This window comes from Ceratosolen solmsi, unplaced genomic scaffold, assembly GCF_000503995.2.
Source record: "Ceratosolen solmsi marchali unplaced genomic scaffold, CerSol_1.0 scaffold19, whole genome shotgun sequence".
Lineage (NCBI taxonomy): Eukaryota > Metazoa > Arthropoda > Insecta > Hymenoptera > Agaonidae > Ceratosolen > Ceratosolen solmsi.
Window position 1 is genome coordinate 1868289 of NW_011948443.1, and position 24959 is coordinate 1893247.

General features: G+C 32.2%; 1 protein-coding gene across 2 annotated transcripts in view; it reads left to right on the forward strand.

Moving 5' to 3' along the window:
• Positions 1 to 24959, forward strand: part of LOC105365943 (uncharacterized) — a 32641-nt gene that overhangs the window by 6876 nt on the left and 806 nt on the right. For both annotated transcript variants that reach the window (XM_011504239.1, XM_011504240.1), the window contains exons 3-4: positions 11570 to 11764; positions 12465 to 12609. In XM_011504239.1, the coding sequence (XP_011502541.1) occupies positions 11570 to 11764; positions 12465 to 12609 (340 nt within the window). The remainder of the gene's footprint in view (positions 1 to 11569; positions 11765 to 12464; positions 12610 to 24959) is intronic.

Sequence of the window (24959 nt, forward strand, 5' to 3'; positions counted from 1 at the left end):
CTATATTTTAGATCATTTATCTTATCATAATGGTCAATTACACTCCTATATACAATCACGCTTTCATTTTATTATATATCTAACAAAATTGAAATAATTGAAAAATGTTACTATTACTATTAATTAATGAAAAAATCTATAATTAATTTATTGAAAAATGTATAACAATTAATTTTTTATATTATTAAGAAATTATAACAAAAACCTTTATTTAAAAAACAATAAATTCTTATTAATTTATAACTACATTTTTTATAAATTAATATTAATAAACAACTCATGATATTTAAATGAACTTCTAGTTATTAAATTTCTTTTTATTGTGGCCATTTTAAAGAAGTATGCATTATTCAATCATTTAAATAGAAATTATTGACTCGTATGAAGGGCAACAGTATAAAGAATCATATAAATAACAATACTAAGATATTTAATTTATTTTAAAATTTAAAATAATTAGTGATTTTAAGCATATGGAGGAACACAGAAATTTTCAATGTACTTGAAATATGAAATATATTTGGATGCAAATATGTACTATAAATTAAGCATCGCGCATCGAAAATAAAAATTTCTAAACAATGTTCGGAAATTGTTTATGCATCATTAAATTTGATTTGTTCATAATATATCTGTTTCTCATCTACTAAAGTTTGTTTAAAAAGTGCTAAATTCTTTCATTACCAAACAAAAAAAATAGTTGAGTGTTGAAATATGAATAAGTTTTAAGCACACATATATGGAAAATGGCTTTAACATAAAATGATAATAGCAAATACCATATGTTAAATATAGTACGTAAATCACAGGATTTTATTAAAATAGTATAGATATAGCTCAAACAATTATTGAAAATTAGTTTAACTGTAATAACATTTATGTTAATATCAAACAAAAATTATATTATATTCTGTTATTTTATTTTTATTTATAACATTAATAGATATAAATAATTGCCCTATTATAATTTAATTATAATTATAATTAATTCATATTACAATTTTATTCAATATTCTGTTTAAAAAACTTTACTCCTGGAGTTATTTATGTATGAGTTCATTGCATTTTATATCTATTTCTTATTTATAATTCATCGATTAAATCGATTAAATAATATGTAAACACATTTGCATTATAAACATCTATATATTAAAAAACACATTTATATGATTAAGGAATAATTTGTTTTTAAAATTTTTGTATTCAAACGAAGATAAAACCCGAACTTATATGAAGTTTTATGTTATTTCGTGCTTATGGCTATTATACATACATTATATTCAAATATCAAGTTTGTTATTTGAAATTGTTATTTTTTATTTATTTAAATTCCTTATCTATTTATTGCCCGATGAATTAAATACACTTATTTAAATATAAATATAATGCAATTTTGATTAATTGGAATTAAATAGATATTTTGATACTGATGGATACTGATAACATGCTAAGCACTCTAGTTGTTATTTTTCGTTTTTATAAACATTTGTATATTATAAATTAATCCAATGTCAAATTCTCTCTTATTTAGTACATACAAAATTAATTTTTTAATTCTGTATCATTAAAATGAATTTCTAGTTCTACAATATTAATTCTAGTAGAGTTTCAATTAACATTATGTTATATTTTCTAGTTACTGTTGTAATTGAGATGTATTGTAACATTTTTTAATTTTTATGAGTTTTCGATAAGAATATAAAGGATATTTTATTTGTTATGTTTTTTATCTACGTTTTTTTATTTGTAGTAAACTATTAATTATTTTAAAGATTTATTCGTTTATATAAGAATGCAGCCGCTTATATAAAAAACTAATTGCTATGAAAGAGGTTAAAAGAAGGTTGAAATGTCGTATAAGTTTTGTAATTAGTTAACTATACAATAAAAAATTCTTAGGTAGCTGAAAAAAATATTAATAAAAGTAATAATGTATTACGTGTTAATTTTTACTTTTTTAAATTTAATATGAAAAACCATTTAAATTAACTTACAGTGTCATAAATAATAAATCTACTTTAATTTTAATAAATAATGAAGGTATTTGTGCGATTGTCTAATCACAAATTACTTATTTCTTATTTGAATACATATTAGTCAATTACTAGATTATATTTGTGATTTTTTTATACATATGTCCTAATTTTTCTATTAAGATTAATAAGATTAATAAGACTAATTTCTATTAAGATATATTTAAGATAATTGAATTAATAATATCACTTATAAGCAATAATTCATAATTTAAAAAATTAGGAAATTTTACATTTTAGGTACTTGTATTATTTTGTACATAATTTTAATAGTTGGATATAATAAAAATAATTATAGAAATAAAGATATAGAAATAAACTTTAACTTAGTCTATTTCGAAATATTGACTTAATTACTTATGCCAGTAGAAGGTATACAATAATAAATGCAGATGTAATTTGTAATAAATTTAATTTAAATTTAAAGATTGGATTGCTAGAAAAAATTTTCCGAGCTATTAAAATATTTTATTTTTTATTCATATTAGGGCAAAATATTCGAACATATGTTTCATATATATAATACTTTCCAATTATTTTGAAGTGTCTAAAAAAAAGTTGAGAAAATTAAAAAATAAAATGTTTTAATAAATATAATAAATAAATAATACAATGTTATAATGTTGTAATGTTATTACAATGTATAATGTTACAATGTTGCCCTTAAATATTATTTTGAAGAATTGAAGAAAATATATTCAATATCAAAGAAAAACTTTTAAAAAATTAAGTATAAAATTAGCTTATGGTTGATAATAAATGTGCTTATTATAGGCATGAAAATGATTTATATACTCATTCACAAAGCAGGTTCAGTTTAGATTATATCGATATTTTATATATAAATGAAAATGCTTTGTTCAAAATAAACAATAAAACAAATTTACATTTTCTGGATTAATTAATTAAATTCAAATAATTTATTGATATATTTTGTTCAATATATAGTATTAAAAAAAATTTTAAAAAACGAAAAGCGATGAATAATAATGTATATCTATCACAATGTGTATTAAGAATATTAAATTACATTAGGAATAATCATGTATAACTAGCTCATATACGATTTCTTATGCTTTATACTCTGTATAAAAATTCTGCAGTGAAAATTTATCATCGATTATATTTTTTTCTGAAGTATAACTTTGTTTTCTGTCTTAAGTTTTCGAAGCTCATTTTGATTCTTCCTAATTTATTATCATTGCAATTTAAGTATTGCATGTATTATTTAAAAAGTTTCTTTTCTATATTTATATTTGAATAAATATTTAAAATTCAGTTATTGAAAAAATAGAAAAATAGTACACAAAAATAAATTAATATATAAAACATATTGAAGTTCCATTTGGAAAGTTGCAAGATTTTATGACAAAAATTCTAGACTTGAATTGAACTAATAATAACGGAACTCTTATTACTATAATAGTCATTTATGATATGAAGGTATACTTTAATTATATTATGCTTAATATTATTTATCAGGTGGAAGAGGACTGATTTCAATTAACTACATAAATGAAATAAATACTATTTTATATTTTGATTTTGTTGAAGAAAAGAATTTTTTTAAAATGCTAAAATTTTACAAATTATCTGATATTAGAGGCTGATCAATGACCAATACTATTGCCGACAAATCAAGAAAGTGATATTACCTTGTATATATTAAGAATACAAACTGAGAATCGGTATAAAATCTCATATTTTTACTAATTATAAATAAAATTTTTCTAAGAATTTCTAAAATTCTAAGAATATTCCTTTTTACTTATGTATAATGAGATAAAGAATATTATTTGAAATTATCATTTACAATAATATGATGTATCTTGTTTAATTGATCAATGCAAAAACAATTTAAAATGTTATATAGTATAATTATTATATGAATGTATATATCTTAAAATGATTCATATTTTTCAGCATGTGTGATTAAAACATTAAAAACTATGAAATGGATTAACTATATGTTATAGTATAAAAGAGATTCAAGAAAGTTGATTAATAAAATTAATCTTGGTTATTAAAATAATTTAAACGGTGAGACTTTTTTTCTATAGTATTTTATAATTTTTCTATTTTTTTTCAATTTATAATTATATTTAAAGTTTAATACAATTATGTAGAAATTTATTAACTGACCTATATATATTTTTACTATTATAAAAGTAACTAGAATATTATAATGAAAGTCATTGTTTCTCAAATCTGAAAGAATCATATAGATAGAATTATATTCATATAAAGAAGTTTATCTGTTATAACATTTATAACATTAAAAAAGAAGCGTTAAAAAACTTTTCATTCCTTAAGCTTTTAGTATTAACGTTTCCACTTGACCATGCATCAAATAATTCAGTTTTTCGAAACTAATAAGAGATTTTTTGTACTAATATTCGTTTGCATAATTAAAGTAAGGATGTATCACTTTACATTTATGTAGTCATCACACACAGTTGTCTTCTCGAGATGCTCCTTAAGATGTTGATGTTGTTGTTGAATTTGTAAGAATCAGCAACTCATTATGTACACTCCTTATTGGTGAGTGTGTTCGAGATTGCGAAAACATTTTTTAAGTCGGTAAACATCTTGTAAACCGAAAAGCATTAACTAGTCGTTTGATTCCTGAAAATGCCTGCTAATAGAACATCTGACATTGATATAAAATATCTGGCAAAACAAATTATAAAACATCTAGAAAACTCAGATGTTTTGGATTGCTTGAAATGGTCGCACAATCCCCACCCAAACGTTAAGACCCACCTGCATGCATTCGCCGTTCTCCCTTTTTTCAAGTCTGTCATGTGGCCGCTACAGTCGTCGAAGGCAATAGATACAGAAGCTCTTCTTGGCTCAAGAGCCACGAAAATAATGAGTTTCTTGACTGATGATTATGCCGCGAGAGGCACTGTTCTTGACGATGAATCGGCAAGCTTTCCGATGGGATACGAGAAAAGGGATGGGATATCAAGTGGACACCGGGGTCAGTGAACTATTTTAGAAGGACAAACACAATATTCAAACACTCATGTTGAAGTCTTTAAGGAAGAAGGAAGATGGGAAAGAGAAGTCCCATCAGCCGAGTCCGAAGCCATGTATTCGTTTATAATCTCGTCAACTCACGGCGCCATAGTTACCATCTTTCACCCAAGGTCTCTCCAGGAGCCAGTTCATCGAGTATACTTCAAGGATCAAGGCGGTTTCAAAAGTAAACGCAACATTATCCTATCTAATTTCACAGCCTGTGCCCAAGCCTACAACGCAGTCGCAGTTTCGTCACGTGGCACTACTCGAAGAAGTGGTAAGAGTTTTACAACCTCTCCTTTTACAGGGTAACCTACCACCAAAAGGCAACACGCCACGAAGATCAGCAACCTCACAACTTCCTACCTTCAACTGAAGTGCGCATTAACGCCACGCGCTAAACGCCATCGAGCAACAAAAGTTCATCTCTAAACTTCATCAATAATAATCATTGCTGTATTTGGAAAATAAACAGAATAAACAGTACTAAGAAACCAATGTGTTAAATATTGAATCAATACGTTATCCTTTCCACATGCCCATTCATTTTCCCCACACAACATCTAATGGTCTTTTAGTTAAATCTGAACAGAATATGAATGGTGCTATTAATAACAGCGTCATGCTAGTCTTGTAAGGACTGGCAATAATTTAGATCGCACAGACTTTGTGTACTGACAGTGATACGGTAGCCTTGATTTGATTCTGGTATGAGTAGTTCACCATTATTCATGCTCCAAGTGAGGGGGTGTATCTTGGGTAGTCTAATCCTTTCGTGGTATGAAGGAGATAAGGAGAATATAATTATCGAGATCACTACTTTATCACCGTTAAATCAGACCACCCTTCTTCCTTGGCTTCTCTGCGTAGACAGCGATTGTATCTTAGTTGTCCCCACTTTTAAGGCCTCTGCCAGTGAGTCCCCTCTCAAGGAACGTCTTTGCCTTAGTTTTCTCCAATAGGAACGCGTCGATCTCGGCGGCACGACTGAGCGTGCGTGCCTCTATCTTCAGTCTTCCGACGTCCGAAGGAGGTTGGCTTCGATAGTGGTCACATTGGCAAGAGCGCCTCTAGCGGCAGATCCTTCAACTAGGAAGGTCTCTTGGACTTCGCATTGAGAGGAGCTTCTAGTCAATCTTCGCCGCTAAGCTTATACAAGCGGCAACATGTGGTCCACTTGATAATAATGGATGCGTTGTGTCAGGCTACATCGTAAACCTTGCGTGTGACGACTATTGCCAGATATCCAATGACTCGGACCTTACGAGATGTTTAGCTACAACAGCCATTTCGGAAATATTTGACGATTTCGTAATTTTCATATGTCTGACACTCTCAAAAGGTTCTCACAATCGCGCCTAACTATCCCCGAGGCATCCTTGTTAGCTGACAACAAAGGGCTGATCATTGCGCTAGAAACAATAGGCGCGACTGTGGTGTGAAGAATAATGGAAGTGATTTTGCACGTGTATCATTTCAAATATACCGACATTTCTGAACCTTCAACGACCGTTGGAGAATTTTCGTAGAAGTTATGACCGTTGAATATTTTTCTTGAAATGATAGCTGTTCGACAATGAAACGAAAATCTCTCACATTGTATTCATTAGGAAAATTTTAACAGCTATTATTAAAAAGAATTATTGAACGGACATAAAAATGTAAGAAAGTATCGCCAAGGTTACTGAAGGCTCGAAAATGTTAGTACATCTGGAACATACTCGTAAACAGCCACTTTATTGCTCTTCGTATTATAAATGTAGTCATTGTTTTTAATGCAATGAACGACCCTTGCGACTTGCCATCAAACTCGGCTAGCTTATTTACTAGAAAATATTTTGAGGCTTAAATTATTTGAAAATAATTGAGTGAAAAATATTTCTTAGAATCCGTCACAATCCGAAACTCGGTACGTGCTACCTTCGGCGATCTGCGCCGCACGTATGTCTTCAATGCCACCAGCAAGCATGAATTGTAAGAATGAATCAAGTACGACAAATGTTGCTTGCTTGCATAGGCCAAGCGAAGACGCTTGACCAAAAATCACCCCCACCACGATGAGTCCCGGAGAGGGGCAAATCTTCCACTTCACGCATTGCCGCCAGAGATACTTCTTCGATATTCTCATTGTCTAAGCCTAATTTCTTATGAAGTGGAAAAAGGGCGTGCACATTCATCACGCCGCCGAAAAGTGGCGCGCCCTGATTGGAAAACTAAGACCAGAAGCTCCTTGAGTGGCGAGTCATTGCTAGAGGCCTTAAAGATGGGAACGGCAGCGAAAAGTCGCTATCCGCGTGGGACAATTGGAACACTCTGTCCGCGTGGGCAGCCAAGGGCTGTCCGCAGAAAGAATTCGAGAAAACGGTTCGCGTGCGCAGTCAAGAGCGAACAGAATGAAAATTCAAGTAATGGAGACTAATTGTCTATAGAAGCCAAGTTTGAAGATAATTCAACGCAGGAATACGTGTTAATAAATTAGAAACAAGACTTCTGCATCTCTGTGAGTATAAGAGTCATCCTGCACGTATTTGCTTTGCCGCGTGCCCTGGTGACTAACTCACCCCTGGATCAGATCAAGACTACTGAACTCCTGTAGTTAGTTGTTGATCGAATTTTAACGTTTTAATTTATGGCTCGAACTGCCGTTTCAATAGTTCAGTGGATTAATCTCTCGCCATAGCGATTGGGAAAAAAGAAGGCACAAATGGAAGAGATGAAAAGTATTATGTAATATATTTGAGTTCGATTATTAATTTATTCTCCTTATGAATTATAATATTCTAGCATTATTGGTTACTTCTATTGAGATTGAGAATTATTCTATTGTAGTAGTATGAATTCTTTCTTCTGCTCTTGATTGTCTGAGATTTGAATTGCAGTTCGCGCTGGGGCAAGTGAGACTGATGTAAGATGCACTACACAATAATAATACTAAATATAGAATTACAATGAGCACTAAACTGAATTTATCGTAGAACAATACTGAGAGCCAGATGTGTAGTGACTGACTAGATGTTAAACGTACATTGCGCAGCGCGTCAAGGGCTGCTCTTAGATATTCACGTAGGAGCTTGCGACGCCGGTAGCGCACCGATGCCTGTTGCTATGCCGATCATTATGGTGACGTCACTAGAATCTAACCTTGGAAGTTCATCGGCATTGATAGTCGGAATTAGAATCTAATATTCGAGTATTCAGCGTAGTGAAATTTCCCGACTTCGCAGAATTGTGTTTATAACGTAAATGTCTAGGTGTTTATACCACTCCCACTTTTGTATTCCGCATTTAACTGCTTCAATTCCGAACAGTAGTTTTTATCCAATAACTATAATAATCGATATAGAATTCTTTTTTATTTACTTAAATATAGTTTGTTATAATAAATAGTTAATTTGTATGATTAAGAAAATGCTTACTTATACGCTTTACTTATAAAATGATAATTATTAATTTAAATAACATAAATAAGATTTTTTTGCAAGTTTGAAATAAAATTCCATTTCTTCTTAACTTATTTATGCAGATAAAAGAATATTTTTCATTAATTATATTTGTATCATATAATAGTACTTACTACTGATTTTTGTATTTTTATTTCAAATATACTTATATCTGGTTGGGAACTATTGAAATTTGAATAAATACTATCTTAAAAGTCTTCACCTATTCGGTATTGTATCATTATTTATAATTTATGTTTATGCAAAGTTTTGTCGTATTTCAAATAATTACATATTTCTAATCTCTTTTCTACATATTTCTCGATGTGAAGTATTGTTGAGTATGAATTTTTTAAAATTATAGTGAAGATAAGTAAAAATTAGCAATATTATTTCTATCAGGTTAATAAATAATATATCTGTAGTTAAAACATACTATTTGTTTTCTTTTATTCTTTGATTCTCTATATTGATTAAATATACACATTATGTACAAAATGTATTCGCCGTTCCGACTTGTTTTACCAAGACCGATTCGAAGAATACAAATTCATGCCGTTGACAACTCTGAGACCACGGATGTTGTGTGGTAGCGATGTAAGGTCAAAGTGGAAGGGATATTATAATAATTCAATATAAATATGTCTGGTGTATATGCTGTTTATTCTGTTATTATCCGATTACAGGGCGTTGACTAGTATTACAATTATCAATTATTAAAAATTTGTGGTGGATTACCGCGTTTGCTATAGCAAACGTACACTCATCTAATGCAGCGTGATGTTTCGAATATGGCGTGAAATGTGATTTGTCGACACTTGCGCTGTTCGCGTGGGTACGTGCTTAGTTAAGGTTATGGTTTATAATGTAACGCGACGTACGCAACTATGGTTCGTTGAGAAAACACTCTCGCCGTAGCAAGCGTACCTTCGTCCTGATATTGGCGTACTGTTATTCAGATAAAAGTAAGAGTTTGTAAAGCTTTTACCTCATGAAGGACACTGCTACGTATTACATCTGATATGAGCATTGAATGGCACGCTCTGTAGATTCATAAGCATCAGACTTTGAAGTAAGGTGAGGGTAAGGCCGGCAAGACTCTCAACAGGTGGCGCGAACTTGACGAGTTTGGACTTATTCCGCACTGATTCTCTGGTGAGAACCTCAATTCCTTATGGTGCTTGTCGATGACTTAAAACTCTGAAACTTAAACGTTAATTGATTATGGTAGTAGTGATACTACTTACGAAGACTAATAGTAGACTCAGTAGCGGGACTATCCGATTCCTTCTTGATAAGGACTGCCACTGGACACTTGTCTTCGAATTCCGATAAGGGAATACGTGGCCTGTCCTTTAGGGCTTGTAACGACAGTTATCTTGAACTACGTTAAAAGGGAACACCCACTTCTTATTTGAATAAGTACTTTATCGAGAGTGATTAATCTCGTAGTTGTCTCTCTTAAGTACAGTACTGACAATGGGTTTTACTTGGGATTCCTTCCCCGTCTTTGTGTCCAATTAGAGCGCGGGTTTTAGGCTGCATGAGTGAGCATGCACGCCCTTTTTCCCACTTCCGAAGAATTAGGCTTTGGCGATGATAACACCGAAAAAGTATCTTCGGCAGCAGCGCTTACGAGTAGGCTCGCCCTTCTCTTGGACTTAGCGACGTCGGTGGTTCTTAGTCAAGCATCGTTGCTTAGCGCGTGCGAGAGACAATTTCGGCTTACTTGACAATAATGTATGCATTGTTTCTTGACGTTGATATATGTACTTGCCGAAGATTGCCCATTGTCGCGCGTGTAGAGTTTTGGGTTGCAATGAATATTTTGGAAATAATTTTATACTCGGTAGTTTACGTAGATCTGACTCTCTTTCAGAATCTCCGCTCTCTTGGCAATAAACAAGATCGTTTAAACGGAGCGGAAAATAATGAGCGCGTTTGATATGCGAAAATAAATAAAATAACTATTCACGTGTGTTTTCCAGATGTACTGACCTTCTCGAGTATTCACCGACTGTGGGTATTTTGTGGCAAGAAAAATGTTCTCGCGATCTCGAACACATAAATACATAATATATTGAAAAATTATTATCTTAATAAATGAAACATGTTTCTTTTATATCTTATTAACTAATTTTATTTGAGAGAAAGAATGTACTTATATGGAATATAAATAAAGTAAAATGTTCGCACAAAACAAGTTTTTATGAAATGAAATTTCAAATTATGTTGTCTTTAGGCAAATATTAATTTAACAGTTTTGACTATTTGTACAATAGAGTTAAGAGTAAATATTAATCATGTAATTTAATTTAATTTAATCATTACATATTTAATACTTATTTATATGTTTAACAAAATTTAATAAATAAATAAATAAATATATATATATATATATATATACACATATATAATGCCTGTTCACTAAGAAATACAACAAATAATAAATTTTTTATTAATTCATTGCAAATATACAAAAATATGCAAGAATAGACTATAGACAAGAATAAGCACGCTATAAGATTGTAATTAATCATCAATTTAAAAATAAAAATCGCCGTAACTATATTATTCAAGAAATTTCAATTAAGCCGTAAAAAAAGAAAGTGAAAATATATAAATCGAGATCACATTTGTAACGACACAAAATTAAAAAAGAATACAAAAACCACAATGTTTTCTCAAAAAAAAAAAAAATAAAACAAATTCCAAGTATATTCCTATGATTTACTGGTGCATTGAATGGTTATTATTCTAACAATTATTTGCAATATGATATTCAAATTTAAAGAATAAATTATATCAGATATCTGATATTATCATTATTTAAAAGACAATTATGTGACAATAATTTACTATATAAAAAATAATAATTAAAAAATAATTATAGAACTATTAAAATTATATTAGGAAACTATTTTTAATTTTATCATACTAAATAGAACTATAGATTTTAAAAGTAAGTCTGAATAATATTCTGATTCATAATTATTAATTTATCTATATACTTACAATAATATTTTTTATATAATACAATAAGCCAATTATTAAATTGTATAATAACTTTAGAAGATGATTGGAGCAATGCCAGCAGTTGCTGTTCGTCATGAAAGGCGTCGGCAAGAGAATAGAATCAAACGTCCAAGTCAATTATATCTTGGAGGTCATTGGACTCAACCTCCTCAAATGTCTCCACTAACACCAAATTCATATATTCAAAATAAACATATAGAATCGCTACCAGAAGTATATTTATGTGGAAAGGTATAATAAACATTAGAATATATTTTTTAATAAAATAAAAATGTATATACTTTTAGAATTATAAATAGAAAATTTATTTAAAAAAATATATATTTTTTCAATATTATGAAATAAATGATAATATACTAACTATATAGTATTATAAAATTATTATACTTCGAAATTATTTAAAGATTTTTCATTTTGATTTTTTTTTTCAATTCATTGTTAGATTTGATTATTTTATAATTGAGAACATGAGTTTTTGTTCATAAGAAAAATTTCTAAACTTTACTTCCTTGTTTATTTTGTTTACTTTTAATTTTCTTTGATTAATATTATGAATCAATTACTGGACTATATAGAATTTGAGTTTTCTCTATTTATTCTGTACTTTTACATGTAAGAAATAAAAGGAAAGGTCACATATCCTTAGTATACTTTTATGAGCTTTTACATTATTAAACCCTATCTAACTCCTGAGATTTATTTATATAATTCACTTACATAAAGTTTTTTTATAAGGAATTGAAATAATATTCTCTGGATAATGTTAGCAATAGTTTATTATATCAACTGAACAATGTAGTCTGATAAGATATATATATATATATACATATAATATATTTTTGATTCCCATTGTTATTAATAATTAATATAATAATATTTAATTATAATATATACAATATGCAATATATATACAATATAATATATGCCACAGATTTCTGGCTTGCACACTGTTGTGATTTGTCTTCTTCTTGGAGCAGTCATATTAGTTGTCGGATTAGTACAACTTGCCCCAGGAGCAACAACATCTGATCATAAATTGGCTTTACTTATATCAGGATCTTTACTACTTTTATTTGGTAAAACCATTTTCAACGTTTATTTATGTATGTTACTTACTAATATTTGAAAACTCAAGTATCCTTTTATATTTAATTAAAAAATACAGTAATATATGTATGAAATATTTTACAACTAATATTAATACTTTGTACATTATCGATAGTATATTTTGATGAATTGATTATATAAACATTGTATATGCAATCAAAAAATTGTATTATAGGAAGTTACAAACTTATTAACAAATTTTTAACAAAAATAGCAGTAAATTAGATATCTTACTATACAATGGGTAGGTCAAAGCTCGAAATATATTTTGCCATCTGTAGCTTGTAAAAGATATTGTCTACATGTACTAACGAATTTTGAGATATAGTAAAATATTATTGATATGTAAGTTTTTCGTCTTATTTTTAGCTTCAAAATTTTAAATTGTTTATTAAGTATTTTAGAGATAACCTGCTCAATGTCCATATTTATAATGTCAAAATCCATACCCTAATTTCATGATTTAGTATCTGATCACTTATAGTATTTTATTCAGGAGCAAAATTCAGTAGCGATATAATGTCAAATACACCCGAAACAGTTATTCTTTACTCATTCTAAGCTTTCCTTAATTGAAATTTTTTAAAAATAATATCAAATATAAAAAAATCTCCAAACCTGAACTCGAGCTTAATGTAATGATATGAATAATTATACTATATGGCTTTTTTATACAAATACCTAATTGGATATCAGTATTTATTTAGATATATATTTAAGATAGACAATTTGTTACATTCCTTAGTACATGTCTTTATTTTACTACGAATGTGTGTTAATAACTATACCTACTCTTTTATTGTTTTAATGACACTACACTTTTTGTAACTTTTACGATTTACAGATTATATTTCTATATAACTTCATTATATTATATTATATTATATACTATAAATATTGGGATGACGTATTTCTGACTTGTGCCTGATACTCAATTTTATTAAATTAATTATTATTTTTTATTAAAAAAAAAAGAACTTTATTTCATTCAAAGCATTTTGATTAAAAGATGGAAGTGGGTTTATCGACTAGTTTAACTAAATTCAATTTAAATCTTTTTTCTATATAAAAGCTGATTTGTTCGGTACAGTTCATCATAAAGTATATTACACCATGCCGATATGTTCAAATTTAAAGTAACCACTTTTCATAAATAAGTTTATGACAAATAAATATAAAATGCTAAGCGCAACAATTTATTTGCTTTCTGCATATTTAATAAGAAAAATTTAAAAGGAAATATATGTTTCTTAACGTAGATTATTCGATAATATTTCGATAGAATTAAAAAAATGTTATCATTTAAATATAATAACTTAACCTTTCTCAGATTAATTCTTCAAATATTCTTCAGTAATTAATTATTTACCAAACATGTTTCAATTTAATTAATATCTATAAATATGTTCTGTTTTAGACGAAGATATTTTAGTTCCACAATTTTTTTCCATTTTGCTGTACATACAAATTATACTTTAAAAACAATTATGTTAATTCTATTAAATTATTGTATCGTAGTCTATACATTTATTACCTGTAAAATAATTATTTAAAATGTAAACACAAAATATAAAAAAAACATAAATTATAAAATTTAATAAATGTTATGTATGAAAAAACTATAAAATTAATTCCATTTATAATTTATAAAAAGAACAAAAAAAATAACTAATAGTTATTTTTAACAATTATACCTGACATTTTCAGATAAATGTTTAATTGTCAGTGGTATACGTTACATCTTACTATTCATTACCTCGTGGTAGTTGATCTATGATTTTATGGTCTATCTGTCATAATCTGTATTAATTATGCCTGTACTTAATAGTATATTAAGTAATAATTAATAGTTCATTTTAATTAATTTTTTTAATTTAAAGTTTGTTAATTCATCATTAAAAATGAAAACAAACTAAAAATGTATTTAGACAAAGTGTTAAAAGACTGTTAAATTTCATTTATAATAACATAACATTCATAATATGGACAATATTCATGTTATAATATGTTTAAAAAAATAATTATACATTAAAAAACTTATAAATCGACACAAAAACTGTTCGGGAATAATCTTGATTAATAATCACTAATAATTTTATGTCTCGTAAATGTACCTTTATTATTATTAAATATTCAAAACTATATTATTATGATATTATAATATTAACGTTTCTTCACTATAATGGTACATCCAATGATAAGCTCGTAATTCAACTGATGCCATTAACTATTAAATTATTAATTTTATTTACGTTATTCGAATTTCAGATATAATTTTGTATTTTTACTATTATTTATTTATTTTTTTTTTATATTTTTTTTTTAATTTATTTAAATTTAAATTTGTACTATAATTTACTATATAATCTAAGAAGCTTAATTTTTAAAACTATAAGAATTAATATTTAAATCCTTTACAACATACTATTATATTTCTTGACAAGTTAATTATGATTTTCACAAAATATAATAATTTACTATTAAATAATGGCAATTTAAGACTTTTGTCTTAAAAACTATATATATATTTAACTGTGAATTATCTATTCATATGAAAAATGTTGCACCAAATATAATTATTTAAGTATTAAAAATAGTTTTAAGATTTAATATTCTACATTTGCTTTATTTATTGAAGGTAATTGATTCTTTTCAGGCTATTAAAAATATGTCTTTTATTAATTTGATGAATGAATCCATTACAAATATAATATATATTTATATATTTTTATCTATTTTAAAAATTTCATACATAAAATATATTTTATTATTAATTAAATTTTTACAAGTATAATTTAGCAACATTTTATGTTAAATAAAGCACACTTACAAGGTATATAAGAGGTCGTAAATCTCTGGTACTTTCTGTAATGCCACGTGAAGGTAACGTATTAGAGAGCTGCCCTTTTCGGCTTGGTGCTCTTACTCATAGCGATTCAGTTGCCTTGCCGAATCCTGTGATGATTGCCTAGATATTGCGCTTCTTATAGTCGTGTTCGTTCTTGTAATGCAGTGAGCACTCTTGACTGCTTTAAAGTATTACGCACTTGATGGCTGAACTGGTATTAAATATAATGGTTTCACTGTATTGGCGTAACTAGCTTATAGCTGTAAAGTCTGACTGAATGATATAAACACAATGAGTGTAACTGAGTGACAGAATAATTTACAATGAGCCTGCAAGCTTGTTGAATACGCACACAAAAACTGAAGTCTTGTTTGTTCCGTGGCAGCTCTGCTGAGAGATACCGACTATTCCATGGCGGTCCTACTAAGAAAGATCATGATCCGTGTCATGGTGCCTTCACTGAGAGAGAGAGAGAGAGAGAGAGAGAGAGAGCGGGTCTCGTCGTATGCTCGATACGGCAGCTTCCTTAGATGACAACAAAGCATCGTTGTTGCTATACTGGAATCTTACACGAGGCGCAGAAAGAAAACTCTAGAAGTTTCGAAAATTTTAAGAAAAAACAAGGTTTAAGAGATTTGGAGAATTCCAAACAACATTACTACTCGAAAACCATATAAACATTGTACGCCATTTGAAACCAAACATAATGAGTACTCAAAAAATCTCGTATACAAGTGTTTACAGAAACTTGAGAGCTAGAGGGACTAGCGATGCCGAGAGCCAATTAGAAGGAAATTACTTCAATCCCAAAGAGTCATATATTTAATTCGAATTACACTTTCAATGTTACATCTACTGATTGATATTCGTTCTATTTACTTATTAGACATTTGTTTTAAGCATTAAATGAAAGTTTTATATTTTCAATTTTTTACTATTATTTGAAAACTATAATAATTTGTATACTAGAAAAATTAGTAGAAATTATCTTTTTTTTTTAATTACGAAATAATATAATTATACAGTTAATATTCCCACTATTTTTCTATTGCAAAAACACATTTTTTTTTACTTTGGCTTAATTATATTATCATATTAATTTGCTATCATAATTTTGTCTCCTGTTTCGCAGCTTTTCTTGAAATATACAGATATATTATCTCAAAACTATCGGTCAATATATTTCTTTTGGTTATGTCTTACACACCGTGAAAAAGTACATTATAAAGATTTATATACAAAGATATAGAGAGTAGAGAAGTTGATATGTTATTTTAAATAAATTTGCAATATTACAAAAGAAAATAGTTAATAAAAAGGTAAGCGAAAAACAAGAAAATGCAAGTCGGTTAAAAAATTTATCACGGTAAGTTTTTTATTTGAAACATTACTTTGTATATTTAAAAATGATTCAGCACAATAAATTTATATTTTATTATCAGTGTAACACAAACTTATGTATTACAAGTATTATTATTTACTACTTCATTAAATGTAACAGATAATCAAATTCTATAATATATTACCGATTTAATATTCCCTACTTTTTTTACTCTAAGATTACCTTTAGGATAAAGATTTTAATTTTATCATTGTTACGGATTACAGCAGTTTTAAGCGATATATAAAGTGGGAGAATTAAAGACATCTGTGCTTGGTTAGAAACATTTGCGCGCCGAAACAATAAACACAATTCTGCGAAATCGGGAAACCTCGGTACGCAAAATATTCTAATATTACATTATAATTCCAACTAACAAGACCGACGAACTCCCCAAGGCAAGACTCTAGTGGCGTCACTCTAACAATCGGCACAGCAAGAGTGATTCGGTAGTCACCGGATCTGCAAGCCTGTACTAGGATATTTAAGGAGCTGCGCTTGACGCTCTCGCCCTTGCTAGTACCGATCACGTGCTCTTCACATCAGGCTCGCTATCCAACCTGCAATCGCCATCATGAAGCCGTAGCAAGCATCAAGCAACCTAAGGAACTAATAGCGATGCTACAACTATACCGGCACCCACGCCTCCATAAGCAATGCACCATGCTCGTTACTTACTACTACTCTTACTAGTTCAATCAAGCATTCATCAAGACAGGATCGCCATTCTACAGATCGACTCCAGCTCAAACGTAAACCGAGCTCGCTCGGCCTACCAACGCTACAGAGATCGACTCCAGCTCAAACGTAAGCCGAGCTCATTCGGCCTACCAACGCTACAGAGATCCGCTCCAGCTCAAACGTAAGCCAAGCTCATTCGGTCTACCAACGCTACTACAGAGATCGAGTCCACGTCAAACGTAAGCCAAACTCATTCGGCTTACTACTACTACAGAGATCGACTCCAATACGTACGTAAGTTACGCTATTATACACGCTTATACGTACCATCAATGCAACTGAGATCGACACCAACACACATAAGCTACGCTATCACACGCGTTCTTACAGCTCACTAATACACGGCGCCCGTCAACTATGTAAGAAGCAACACTAACATACACTAATACCGACAACCATCTATATCCCGGTATACAGTACGAGTAAACCTCCCACCCATCAAGCAGTGACGTCACACGGATATCCTCCCACCACCAGACCGCTACAGCGCTCATCCTACGACAGCCGCTAAGGCGGCCCCAACTCGCTGCCCCTACCAGCGCGAGTCTCCCACTACGAATTCATAAGGAGAAGGAGAATCAAACTCCAGGCTATCAAGAATACACTTACAGAATTATCGTCACTTATATTAATTGAAGAAACTCTCATCTATTCATTGTATCATACATTCATTTCGATATCCATAGATCACTGCTGTTCGGGATTGAAGCAGTCCCAAGAATTTCAAACAAAAGAAAGGTCATATACGCAGTCCGGCGTACCGCATGTGCACCTAGACTGACCGCGCGTGCAGCAAGGCTGACCACCACGTGCGCCTAGGCTGATCCGCACGTGCGGACCGAGGCGGGTACTCGAGAAAGATGTTTACAAACAAAACTCGGCAAGTCCGAGCAAGTTTACGATTTGAAATATTATTTACTGCCAGCACTCACAAAAAAGGGACGCCTTCGAAACTTCTAGAAGCTTCGTTTTCTCACGCCAAAGGAAAATTTCTGGAAGGGATGCGCATCGACACTGTTGCCGGCGCTGAAGACGCCGCATGCACATTTAAGCGCAACGCGCCATGAGGCGACGCTCATTCGTAACTTCACTCCGCTCTCAATCAAGCGTAACTGCCGGTCAGTGCATATAGCATAAAGACGCCGCGTGACCACATTTTCGGCAGCGTAGTAAAGAGCACCCGCGTGCATAGAAAAGATAATCGGCAATTCTTAAATAAGTGATTACAGTGAAGCCAATGGAATTGTAATCAAGGGAAACATTACATACACAGCATCGAATCCATCCAACCTGCAGTTCACCAGGTACATCTTTATATTAATAAATAAACAAGTCACATCTCTCGCTATTGTCGATCGGGCACACTTACGCTCTCTCGAACTGATCCCTCGACATCGTACAGGCCCGCTAGCAGAACCAGGGCACACTTACGCTATCTCGAACTGATCCCTCGACATCGTACAGGCCCGCTAGCACAAACAGGGCACACTTACGCTCTCTCGAACTAACCACTCGACATCGTACAGGCCCGCTAGCACAAACAGGGCACACTTACGCTCTCTCGAACTGATCCCTCGACATCGTACAGGCCCGCTAGCACAAACAGGGCACACTTACGCTCTCTCGAACTGATCCCTCGACATCGTACAGGCCCGCTAGCACAAACAGGGCACACTTACGCTCTCTCGAACTGATCCCTCGACATCGTACAGGCCCGCTAGCACAAACAGGGCACACTTACGCTCTCTCGAACTGATCCCTCGACATCGTACAGGCCCGCTAGCACAAACAGGGCACACTTACGCTCTCTCGAACTAACCACTCGACATCGTACAGGCCCGCTAGCACAAACAGGGCACACTTACGCTCTCTCGAACTGATCCCTCGACATCGTACAGGCCCGCTAGCACAAACAGGGCACACTTACGCTCTCTCGAACTGATCCCTCGACATCGTACAGGCCCGCTAGCACAAACAGGGCACACTTACGCTCTCTCGAACTGATCCCTCGACATCGTACAGGCCCGCTAGCACAAACAGGGCACACTTACGCTCTCTCGAACTGATCCCTCGACATCGTACAGGCCCGCTAGCACAAACAGGGCACACTTACGCTCTCTCGAACTAACCACTCGACATCGTACAGGCCCGCTAGCACAAACAGGGCACACTTACGCTCTCTCGAACTGATCCCTCGACATCGTACAGGCCCGCAGGCAGTATTGAATTATTGCATTGCCCCTTCTGCTTGCCTGCAAGTCTCCATCCACCATCACAGGGAGGCTTTTAGTCTGATCCCAGACAATTTGTTCCTTCTAGCCGGATAAGTGGAAATCAGTGCATACGTCTAATACTACCACACAAAGGAAAACAATCATAGTGTAAGAACACGGTGTAAGCAGATCATTGATTACAAAAGAAAGAGTTTCTTCACTACTGTAAGTACGCTATTACTGCCCTTGTCATATCAACATGTCTACCCAAGACAAGAAAGAAATCAAGGAGTCAGAAAGTGCAACCACGCGGAGCACAACAAGAGAAAAGTTAACTGGTGAACAAATCATGACGGCCCAATCACAATGGGCCCGAATCGAGACCATACGAGTACTAACTGACAGCCTCAATGCAGACAGAGCAACCATAAGCCTACCCGAGACCTTAGCCGTAAAACACGCAATCGATTAGACACACAACACCTTCATAATGGAACACAAGCTCATAGTAAGCAGCTAGCCACAAGCAGGTGCCTCGCACGAGTAATTCACAAGGAATGCCATGGTGGACGAATTCGTCTGCTACACCAAAGCCACAGCACTGATCATGAAACTTTATCATGAATTGGGTGACAACCAATTAAAACCTCACTAAAGAGGATAAGCAATAGTCCCAGCACATGGAACACAAACTCCAACATGGATGAGATACGATCTATGGAAGACACCATGGATGAATCACATAAGACATTCACAATGTGATACTGTACAAAGGGTGCAGTGGAAGAAGAGCTTACATGCTATGCTACTGCAGAAGCGAATGTCAGAAAGCCGTGTCGAAAATTAGGCGAATCGACACAAACAAGCAAAATTTCCAAGCCTGAAGAGAAGGCACATGCAGTAGATCCACAAGAAATGGCTCATCTTCCCGACATAACTATTCCAAAATCCCTAAAGACATAGAGGCATCAACGCAACACGATATCCCAAATGCAGGAAACTCCATGACAGTGAACATAGCCTTAATTTACGTCAACGAGAAAACAGAAACGACATGGAAACGATCACTGGCGAGCACCACTACATACCCAAGACTCGTGCAACTGAACTCATTTACACTGGTCCAAGTAGCCACAGTAGACAACGTTACTGAAGTAAGAAATCAACAAGCTCAATCTCAACCCCACACATCCGGTAAGAAATTCGTAAGAATATGTCAGCCATCAACGGCGAACGAGAAAGGAGAAAAGCATTGGAATAACAATCAATCTCACTCCCTGCGTGTCTTCTGCAATAAGAATCATAAGTTATGGATGTGTGACCAATAAAAAAACGCACCATTAAAGAACGAAAGCTGTTGCGGAAAACTACAGCCATACACAAACTGTCCTGAATAACACGCCGCACTACAATTGGAACTCGATTCAACTGCAGAACCGTCGCATGGTGGGCGGAATGTTACGGATTACAGCAGTTTTAAGCGGTATACAAAGTGGGAGAGGTAAAAACACCTGTACTTAGTTAGAAATATTTGCGCGCCGAGTCATAAACACAATTCTGCGAAATCGGGAAACCTCATTACGCAAAATATTCTAATATTACATTATAATTCCGACTAACAAGGAGGCCGACGAACTCCCCAAGGCTAGACTCTAGTGACGTCACTCTAACAATCGGCATAGCAAGAGTGATACGGTAGTCACCGGATTTGCAAGCTTGCACTAGGATATTTAAGGAGCTGCGCTTGACGCTCTCGCTCTCTTACTAGTTTAATCAAGCACTCATCAAGATCGGATCGCCATTCTACAGATCGACTCCAACTCAACATAAGCCAAGCTCATTCGGCCATCCAACGCTGCAGAGATCGACTCCAGCTCAACGGAAGCCAATCTCACTCGGCCTACCAACGCTACTACAGAGATCGAGTCCATGTCAAACGTAAGCCAAACTCATTCGGCTTGTACTACTACAGAGATCGATTCCAATACGTACGTAACCCTATTACACACGTCCCTATGTACCATCAATGCAACTGAGATCGACTCCAACACACGCAAACTACGCTATTACACATGTTCTTACGAATCACTAATACACGGCTCCCGTTAACTAAGTAAAATGCAACACTAATACACCAATACCGACGACCAGCTATATCCCGGTATACAGTACGAGGAATCCTTCCACCCGTTAAGCAGTGATGTCACACGGATATCCTCCCTCCATCAGACCGCTATAGCGCTCATCCCTCGCCAGCGGCATAATCGCTGCCACCTACCAGTGACGTCACACAAGCGTCCCCCCACTATCCGACCGCTAGAGCGCTCATCCCTCGCCAGCGGCAAAGGCGGCATCATCGCTGCCCCTTATCAGCGCGAGTCTCCCACTATCACTACGAGTAGGAGAATCAAGCACCAAGCTACCAAGAATATACTTACAGAATTCTTGTCACTAATAGTAATTGAAGAAACTCTCATCTATTCATTGTATCATACATTCATTTCGACATCCATAGATCACTGACTATTTATTATATTTATTATATACAATAAAAAGGAAAGACACTACACTCTAAAGGCAGTATTGAATTATTGCATTGCCCCTTCCGCTTGCCAGCAAGCCTCCATCCACCATCACAGGGAGGCTTTTAGTCTGATCCCAGAGAATCGTACAGTTATGAGCAGTTAATTAAATCATGTAATAATGAACATGTAAAGCCTTATATAAGAAATGCCATTTTATAAACTCAAGTTTTATTTATAAACTGTATTTGTCTGAGATCAGACTAAATGCTTCCCTGAGATGTGAAGGGAGACTTGCTGGCAAGTGGAATGGACAATGCAATAATTCAATACTGCCTTTGTATGAGTTGATTTTCCCTTTACTTGAATATAATGATATAATAAATAATCAGTGGTCTATTGAGGTGAGATTGAATGAATGATACAATGAATGGGTGAGAGTTTCTTCAGGTGATGTGAGTGATGGTAATCTTATAAGTGTATTCTTGAGTGTGGCGCGTGACTCTCCTACTTGTTATTAGGACTCGTAGTGGTAGTGGGAGATGCTCTGATAAAGGATGATGATGCCGTGAAGAGGGTCACGGTGTGATAGATGAGTGTTGACGCCGCCGTTGCTGCTACCGATGAGCTGGAGAGGCCTGGGTGGTGACGTTGGTGTGTGACGTTACTGATGAATGGCAATGATGCCGTGGTCTAGGTATTACTGCTTACTTAATTCACAGAGCTGTGTGTTAGTGATTCGTAAGAAGGTGTGTAATAACGCAGCTTACATGTGGAGTCGATCTCGGTGCATTGATGGAACGTAAGGACGTGTATAATAGCGTGACTTACGTGAAGTGAGTTTGATCCGTGTGATGGTATTGGGAGACTATCTCTGTAGGTGGAGGCGGTCTGTATGTATTAAACATGATCTCTGTACAAGTGGCGTTGACTTGTAGAACGGCGATTTTGTGTGAATTGAAGGTGATCTCTGTGTAAATGGCGTTGACTTATAGAACGGCAATTTGATCTTGATGATTGCTTGATTGAACTAGTAAGAGGACGAGAGCATTATGTACAGCTCCTTAAATATTCTCGTACAAACAAGCTGCGCCGATAGTGCATCGGTGGCCGTTGCTATGCCGATATTTGTCGTGACGTCAACAAGGCATAGCCTCGTAGAGTTCATTTGTTATTACTTTTGGAATTATAGTAGTATATTCGAGTTTTTTTTATTATAAGCATTCTTTGAGTTCGTTAGTCAGTTTTTACAAAACAAATACTCGCGAGCTCATACCTCTCCCACTTTTTATTCCGCTTAGAAACTACTGCAATCCGTAACAGTATTCCATTTTTCTTACTGAAATTAAAAGAACACATGATAGCAGTAGTCAAAATTATTCTGATGCATTGGTTTATTGCATTTATGTATATAGTTTTATTTATTTTAAAGATCGCAAAAAAAATTATTTACTGCTAAATTAAACAAAATCCTGAATAGTAATAATCACCTTAACTAAATATTTTTATTTACGTATAAGTAATAAAAAATAAATATAAATATTTTTGCAATTTCATGTAAATTAATAACAGTAATTAATTATCATTTAAAAATTCCTGTCATTTAGATCCTGTAAAATTTCATAATTTATATTTAATAATATTTAATAACATAATTAGTCTTTAATATATAATAAATGAGGTAATAAACTGAATGAAAAATTAATAAAATTTAATATAAAATTAATTACTACATGTTTAATATTGTTATCTGAAAAATATTTTAATATATTTAAAAAATATTTATGCATAATTTACATGTAATAATTTAAAAAATAAAGAATTTTCACATTGGATTATATGTTAAAACATTTGTTTTGAAAGAATACCTTGGTTTCATTGGATATTTAACAGAAGATTCTTTATTATACTGAATAAAAAATTTTATTTTTAATTATTTCATAATCTATTTAATGCTTTAATATTTAAGTGTATTTTATAAATTTTTTTATTAATAAATATACTTATATCCGGATGTACTCTACCTTTCATGTGAAGTCATATATACTAAAAGGACAATCATGAACCAGTAGTGACATTCACTAGTGGTAACACGATGAATATAGATTATGTAAGAAGCAAATTATATATATAATTATGTTTTAAAAATATACGGCTATATTTGAAAATAAATGAATAAATATTTATCATTGTAGTTTAAAATTAATATTTCTTAAATTATTTGATATTTAATTTACTTTATTTATATGAAGTTGGAATATTTACAGATAAATCAACAGAATCATATGTTAACAAAAACTTGTTCTTAAAGAAAATCCGTTGGTTTACTATCCTCATATACTCGAGCTTTATTTTACTCCTTACAATAAATTATATGCTGTTTTAAATTTTCTATGTAATATATAGACAATATAAATTATTTTTATTACATTTTATACTATACAATTTAAATATTTTTTTTAATTAATAAAAGCACATATTCAAAAACCTTTACTGAACACGTATATATCGCGATACCATAAGTGCGTCAACGGGAGCATTATTAAAATTGATATTGTAAATAACTTATAATAATTCAGATATATAAAGAAAATGTACATAACACTATCAAATA